Genomic DNA, 8,319 nt, shown 5'->3' on the forward strand with positions numbered 1-8,319 from the left:
CGTGGCCTCTTCACTGCCACATCAGCATACAATCAGTTTTTTTAAATAGGTCGTAAAAAAATTAATCCGAATGTGGAATTACCTGTGCCAACGTCACACATTCAAATCCATTAAAAATAATCCATGTTGTTCTTGTGGTAAAATTGAAAGCGTGTTTTGTGAATGTTGTGTGTGGAAACTGTCGGCGGATGGTGAGGGTCAACCCGCCGCAAGTAAGGCGAGTGTACTTTTCGAAATAAAAGCACGAAGTTTGTTACAGAGGAATATTAGGGCGTAAATGACCTCAAATTTCACATCATTATATAGCTAACAATATTTTATATTATTGTGCATTAAGCTTCATGACGAAGACGTAAATATTGGCAGACATAGCAGCAGGTCAGGGACAAATCGTCTTTTATTCTGAAGTTAACGACCGGAAGTAGAGCGTACGATTCTGTACTGGCTGCTGGAGGGGGCGGGGTTTCTGGGTTTTGAGGACGTAGACAAGTCTGAGTTGTTCTTCTGCCCTGCCTGCCTGCCGCCTCGCACACATACACAGAGCGAGCTCCAGACCTCATCAATCCCGAATTAAACAACCGTAAAGAACCGTAGAGCCAAACAAAGACACGATGGTGGCCAAGCAGAGGATCCGTATGGCGAACGAGAAGCACAGCAAGAACATCACGCTGCGAGGGAACGTGGCCAAGTCAACGGTGAGTTTACCAGCGAGCCAACATCTGGATCATCACGACCACTCTCACACGTCACCTTAACTACTGCTGCTCACAGGCGGTTATCAGGCCAACCAATCATGTCCAGAATAATGTGAATGATATATAATAATGTCAATGATAATGTGAATTATATAATGTCAATAATAATGTGGATGATGATGTGAATAACGTTAAATGGGGATAGAAGGGCAGTATGTGTGGATAGTTGGCCCAGTCTGCTCAGCGAGGCTTAGGCTACTCTTTATTTTGAAACATCATGTGTTTACTTTCACGTTTGGTGTGTACATTCCATCGCAAGTTTGGTCTTAACTTCGATATAAAGTGGTATTAAGGATATTTAAAAAAGTCTTCAACTTAACTTGTTTATACGATATACCTGTAGACACCATGTTGGCAGCAAACTCAATATTTAGACAACTATTTTACCTGTCCCATTCACAGGCTTGATCATTGACTTGTTAAAGACACAATCCGCAATATAATACAAATGTGATGTCTCCTTGGGGCAAATTTATGTCAGTGTAAACATCATGTAAGGTAAGAGTGAATCAGAAATATCTGTCAATGTGGGGTGTCTGTTCTAAAACCACTGTTTTCATTAGCGATTAATCAGACGATTATTTTCTCCGCTAATCCATTTGTCATTTGTTCTGTAAAATGTCACAAAATCACTTTTTCCCCAAAGCCCAAGACTTACAGTACTTAGTTAGTATTCCCCGAGGAACATATAGGCCAATAGATGAAAACCCGCCTCCATCCACTCCGGTCCTGTGAAGACTTTAGGATCTTTTGCTTCTGTAGCATGGCTGATTTGATGGGTTGGGGTTTGCTAGCCTAGATCCAAGCCCAACCTGCCACCATCTCTGCTTTCAGGGGGGTTCTGGAGAAAGCCCAAGATGACGTCCTCAAATGTCTTCTTTTGTCCTACTGACCAACAGTCCACAACCCAAACAGAATCCCTGTACTGTCATAGAAGACTAAAGAAACCAGAACATATTCACATTTAACAAGCTGGAATGAGAAGATTTTGGTATTTTGTTCTTAAAATGTGTCTAAAACGATTAATCAATTGTAAAAAAAAAAAAAAAACATATATATATATTTGTGTAATGGAGTTGCAGAGTGATGTTTGTTGTCGATATTTCTGTCAGGAAATTCTGCATCAGAGTTGCTGAACAGAGTCGCTGAACGGAGAAGACGGGGGAGGGGGAGGGTCTAGGAAATCCAGCAGGTCAACATGACCCAGCCAAGTAGGGAGGGATGGAGATTAGACATTGTATTGGCGTCGGCGGTCATAACAAACAGGAAGCCAGGAATGTTGCTTCACAGAGAGAGGAGGGGGTGGTTGGCGACAGATGATACATACTTTGTCTTTTATAAAGTGTCTCTGTCTCTCTCTCTCTCTCTCTCTCTGACTGTGTGTGTGTGTGTGTGTGTGTGTGTGTGTGTGTGTGTGTGTGTCTCTCTCTGACAGAGGACCATGGGGGATGAGAAAGGAGTGGGTCCGTGGCTGCTGGCTCTCTTCGTCTTCGTCGTCTGTGGATCAGGTCAGTGGCTCTGCCAGACACGGTCACTATCAGAGCGAGACACCCCATCTTCCAGTCACTTCCTGTTAGCTGTGCCACAGAGGTCTCGCTATGGCCACGCCCACTTAGGAGACTTTGCGGCAGGTCCTGAGTCTATTGGAGTCAATGGGAGGAGTCAATGTTACGATTCTTTCACCCCCATAGTCATCAAAGTCAATATTGGGTCCATTTTCCACAAGCCACATCTTCTGAACATTCGGACACTAAAATGGCATTTTTCAGACAAACAGATCAGGAGAAAATTAACTTTGTTCAAGACGTGTCTCTGTCTCAGCAACACACTCGCGAGGTTTGGCAACAGGAGGTCACGTTAGCAGGGAGCGATTAGCTAAAGCTACACGTGAAGTTCACGTTAGCAGGGAGCGATTAGCTAAAGCTACACGTGAAGTTCTTTGATGTAGTTGCTAAATCGGTGGTTGGAAAAAATATTGATACCCGATGCAGCATTTGTGTGTGTATCCCTGTAAGACCGCGAACCGCGTCGCGCGTTCGTCTTAAAGGGATACACACACAAATGAGGGATATACACGCAAATGCTGCATCAGGCATCAATGGGTTAATGGAAAATCTTCGTTACAACTAGATTGAGCTAACAAGGCGGGGTTTTGTGTTTATATGTGTGTGTGTGGAGTTTGGGAGCTCATAATCTCTAGCTCAAGTTAGCTTGCTAGGTCAGCAGCACTAACCCCGCGTCACCAGGCTCTTTCTCTCTCACAACACTTAAAGGGGAGAGGTGACCACACCCATTTAGGAGACCGGCAGAGTACAATTTCTTATTGGCGGAGCCTGGAGTGTGGTGTCTCTGGCTCTGCTGTCTCTGTCTGCTCTGCTGTCTGTCTGAACCACGATTGATTATTCAACCAATGTATGCATGTAATAGTCCAAATAGGTTCATTTTGTCTAACCAAAATAAATGAACTAAACTGTTCTTATAGAAAAGACTTGTAGTAGGTTAAGTTATGTCAAATACTTGTAGTATGTTAAATTATGTCAAATACCTGACAGTTCCTCAGGAAGTCACCAGTCGAAACTGTCAGGTATTTGACATCATTTAACCTGCTACAAGTCTTTTCTATAAGAACAGTTGAGTCAATGTATGAATGTGATTTGGGATGTTAGATTTCTTCTGATTCTCATCATCTATCAGCCTAAAGAGATTCAAGTCCAACAGGGAAAACTGCTGACTAAATACGATTACTACAGTGATCTTTGAAACTGTAGGCTATTTTTATACTCGACTCTACACACGAACCAACATCAAACCTTACTTACACCAAACCAGCAAAACATAATCCAACTCTTGCAAAAGCCAACAATTCTTGCAAAACTCATCAAACTGGTTTAAAAATGTGTGTTTTAGCATCAGACAGTGACACAAACCAAACCATCATTTGAGTGAAATGTTCTATGGTCTCTCCAGATTCTAAATACATGTGAACCGTTTGGTTTGAACAAGTAAAACTATTTTTATAAGCATTTTACGAAATGTCTATGGGAAAATAAATGGCAGATGAAAATCTCTGGTACAGTGCTGAAGCAGGAAGTGACGTTCACTTTGCCTCTCTATACAATAGCTGACACAAAATAAGCTAGGTTTCAAATGAAGCAAGAGGAGATGGTTTAGAGTGATTTTACAACGGCTAAGAGGAGTCGCGTGCCGTAAACCCCTCTTGGCCGTTGTAAAATCACTGTAAACCACTAGCCTCACACAATTACGTGAAAAACGGGGGGGGCTTAAATCTGGCCTTCTCTGTGGGTGTGGCCATAAGACTTGATCACCCGCCATGTTGTGTTGAGCTGGGCAGCGTGGAGACACACATACAAACAGAGTAAACAGACGATGCCTTCAGGGTAATGACACACTTGGTAAATGCAGATGATGCCTTCAGGGTAACGGCACACTTGGTAAATGCATTGGCTACAAGTGTTAATGGTTTGTGTGTTTGTGTTTTTTTCTCCAGCTATCTTCCAGATCATCCAGAGCATCAGAATGGGCATGTAAAGTGATGTCATCACCGGGGGTGGAGCTAAGACTACAAGGAGCCAAAACCAGGAAGTGCTGCAAAATGGAACATTGTGCCTTACAAACAACTGACAAAAACAACAACAGACAACCCCCAGGAGAGAGACCCCCGCCCCGCCCCCCAGCTCCTCCCCCTGTTGTTGATATCGCCCGCTTCGCCTCCATTCCATTTCTGCTGACTGTCAAGACTCTTATCATTCCACAAAACACACACATACTCTCTCTCTCTCTCTCACACACACACACACACACACACACACACACACACACACACACACACACACTATCTTATCTGTGTTGATTTGATCGTGGCTGTACATTGACCTTCCGTTCCATATGGCTTTTCACACTGCACTTAGCCCCGGGCTAACGGAGCTGTTAGCTCGAGGCTAAAGCGGAAACACACGTTTGTGCGTCAGCCTCGACTCGGGGGTTTTCCGGGTGGCAGCTTGATCTATTACGTCAGCTTGACAAGGGGGTCGCAGGGGAGACCCGAGCAAAACCAGTCAATTGTGTGATTTCACGATGATTTTCGGGGAGCCGCACGTCAGCTGTGCCGGCAGGCTCACAAAGCTGCACCACATTCAACGAGGGGCTTTGACGCAGTAGCATGTCAAAGGTTTCCGAACGCGTTTATACTGGCACATTGTGGGTTAACCCAGACGTTTGCTAGCTGGCCCTGCTCTGGAGCAGGGTTAGCCCTGAGTTACTCTAACTAACTCTCAGGGTTATCTGCTGGCAGTGTGAACAGGGTTAGAACACTTTCATGTCACTTGGGTGTTGTCCAATCAAATCACACTTCTCCTTCATGTTGCTAAGCAACGATGCGTCTGTGTCTGTGTGTGTGAACAGGGGTTAAGCTAACACTGGGTCAGTTGTTAGCCCAGGGCTAAGCTACCCCTAGGCTAAGAATGTGCTGCGTGAAAAAGCCCTCATGAGTCTTTGCCTGTAAGAGGTTCTGCCTTCATTCCATCACACTGTCCCAGAGGTCAGAGGTCAGAGTCTGTCTGAGTCAGTGTGATCAAGCGGCAACCTCCCTGTCTGGAGCTGTTCAATGAAGCCAACGCGTACAGCCAAAAACTGCAGTTCCTCAACTGGCCACTTGATGCTGGCTGCAAAAAGGGAGTCATTCCCTATAGACCCCCCATGCCAACTTTACAGCAGAAATAAACGTGTTTACAGCCTGGTACAAAAACGGTTTTGGTCTCTGTCGCCAATTTCACCTTTCCACTGTACTGTTTTCTATAACTCACCCGTTTATACAGTCTATGACCCGTTTATACAGTCTATGACCCGTTTATACAGTCTATGACCCGTTTATACAGTCTATGACTGCAAAAAGAAGTCCCTTGAAAATGACCCTAGTTCTCGCTTGATGTATGACCTCAGTAAACACTTTCCTAATGACTTGATGGTCTCAATCGCTAGTTTCAAGTCTTCAATATAGCATGATGGTCATTTAGTCAATAGACAGACAAAGTGACCGCCTACTTCCTGCTTCAGCACTGTACCAGAGATTTTCATCCGCCATTCATTTTCCCATGGACATTTCGTAAAATGCTTATAAAAAATAGTTTTACTTGGTCAAACCAAACGGTTCAGCGATATTTAGAATCGGGAGAGACCATAGAACATTTCACTCCGACCAAACACTTAAAAAAAACAACACCGAAAAAATATTTTGTTTGAATCCGCGATTTTTTTACGTTTTGGTCCGAGTGAAATGTTATGTGGTCTCTCCTGTTTCTAAATATATCTGAACCATTTGGTTTGATGAAGTAAAACTATTTTTATACGCATTTTACGAAATGTCTATGGGAAAATAAATGGCGTTTGAAAATCTCTGGTGCAGTGCTGAAGCAGGAAGTGACGTTCCACTTTGGCTCTCTATCGCATGATGATCATTTAGTCAATTATGTCCCCATTTAGAGTCAAATAGATGATAAAGCAGACTATATGCTTTGGGGGCGTGATTGACAGGTTTGCCCGTCGTCACGGACGATATGTCCATATTTGTATCTAGTCTATGGTGTGTCTGTACTCTGTCAGTGTGGATGGTCTGTTGCACTGTGTGCAGAGCATCGTCTGTGTGAAGGAAGCTGCAGAAAATAAACCTTTTCAACATGGAGACGCGTCTGACTGTTCTCTCACTGGTCTCTGTTTGGATGCCTGTCTGTCTTCAAACAGAGTGCCACAGGGTCTGTTGTAGGCCAAGTTAGCATCACCCGGTTCCCTGGTCTCAAAGTCAATGGGGTTTTTGTATGGGGATGTTGGTTAGATGCCTGAAATAAGATCTGTGGTTAACAAAAGTATGAAACTGAGACCTTTGTGTTCAGCAAGATGATCTTCACAAATGACGACCACTTTTATGACTTTGGAAGCGTAAATGCGATCGCAAAAAATCACAATTTTCAGAAAATTCTTCAAAAATCATGAAATCCTACTTTGTGAGGATTATCTTTCTGAACAAAAAGGTTGCAGTTTCATCAACTTTTTGTTCACCACAGCTCTTATTTCAGGCATCTAACCAAAATCCCCATAAATCCCATTGACTTCCAAACCAGGAAGGGAGGGAACCAGGACATTTTAGACCAAATTATTAATCGAAGAAATAATTGATAGATTCATCAATAATGACAATAATCAGTTGTAGCCATGCACACACACTCCAGCAGGCAGTGTAGGAAATGTAAAACATATTTTGGGGGCAACTTTTGCCCCACTGTCTAATTAATGGGGGCATTTACAAAATTTTGGGGCCACTTAAAAAAAAGTAATTGGTGCATAAAGTTCAGGGTTGCCACCGGTCTTGAAAGTATTTGAAAGTGCTTGGATTTATTTTAAGAGAAAAATAATCAGGGACTTAAAATGCTTTGATTTAGCCTACCAGAATCTCTGAGTTTGAGCCTTGTGCACTCTGTAATATTAAAATGTGCCTATGATAAATTCTTATATGTCATCAGTAGTGCCAAGCTTGATACACTTTCTTCATATCTACTGTAGGACAGTATCACTCACCACGAGTCCGCGTAGGCTACAAGCATACAGCGACTTGCTGATCGCTGAGCTGTGGCTGTTGTTGTGCTCTCTCATAGGCGTTCTTATCTCAAATATGCATATGGAAACATTTCTGTTTTAATCTCTTCTTTTCCCAGAGGGTTTATTGTTGGAAACTGCTTGAAAAGTCCTTGAAATGTATCATTACAAAACAGTGGCAAGTGGCAACCCTGAAGTTGCTAAAGTGTAGTGTGAACAACAGCGCTGTTGTTCTTCATCAGCTTGCAGGCAGAGTGTGTGCTAGAGGTGGAAATGTACATTTAACTAATTGAATGTAAATAAAATGATCCAAATCTTGGGGGCAATTTTTGCCCCTCGATCATGGTATTTAGGGGCATTCTGAGATTTCTTGGGGCATTTTTGCCCTTTCCCCTGGCTAATTTCCTACACTGACAGCAGGCATGTCCAAAGTCCAGCCCGGGGGCCAATTGTGGCCCTCGACTTGTCTCTCAAAATAGACTACAGTATGTGGCCCTCCACACAGTACTGGTTCATCAAGCAAGTTCAATTTGTACTTTTTCGTTCAGGTAACGTCGTTGACAGCACTATCATACAGTTTGTAGACAAGCACCAAGTAGGAACAACACGGGCAGAACTAATGTTTTCAGATGGTAAACAAAATTCTTTGAGTATGATTATATTGTATGTATGTATATATATATATATATATATATATATATATATATATATATATATATATATATATATATATATATATATATATGGGCAACAGCAATATACATGCAATATACATGCACAGACAACAGATTTGTAATATTGCTCAATAGTGAAGTGCAGTAACTGTGTTCACCCACAGGATAGCAGCAGATCCAAAGCGAACAGAACAGAGAGTCTATAAAGTATCAAGCTGGGTCATCGTTCCTCCAGCAGAAAGAGGAAGCTGCTTCAGGCCAGCAGCAGCAGTGCGTGTGTGACT

General features: G+C 42.8%; 1 protein-coding gene across 1 annotated transcript; it reads left to right on the forward strand.

Moving 5' to 3' along the window:
• Positions 1 to 521: 521 nt before the first annotated feature.
• LOC310777270 (stress-associated endoplasmic reticulum protein 1-like) lies at positions 522 to 6,442 on the forward strand. The gene is made up of 3 exons (XM_083637580.1): positions 522 to 695; positions 2,191 to 2,263; positions 4,264 to 6,442. Exons 1-3 carry the CDS (start codon positions 612 to 614, stop codon positions 4,302 to 4,304), a joined length of 198 nt encoding a protein of 65 aa, XP_083493706.1. The 5' UTR covers positions 522 to 611; the 3' UTR covers positions 4,305 to 6,442.
• The last annotated feature ends 1,877 nt before the right edge of the window (positions 6,443 to 8,319 follow it).

This window comes from Poromitra crassiceps (genome assembly GCF_964638095.1).
Source record: "Poromitra crassiceps genome assembly, chromosome: 5".
NCBI classification, from domain to species: Eukaryota; Metazoa; Chordata; class Actinopteri; order Beryciformes; family Melamphaidae; genus Poromitra; species Poromitra crassiceps.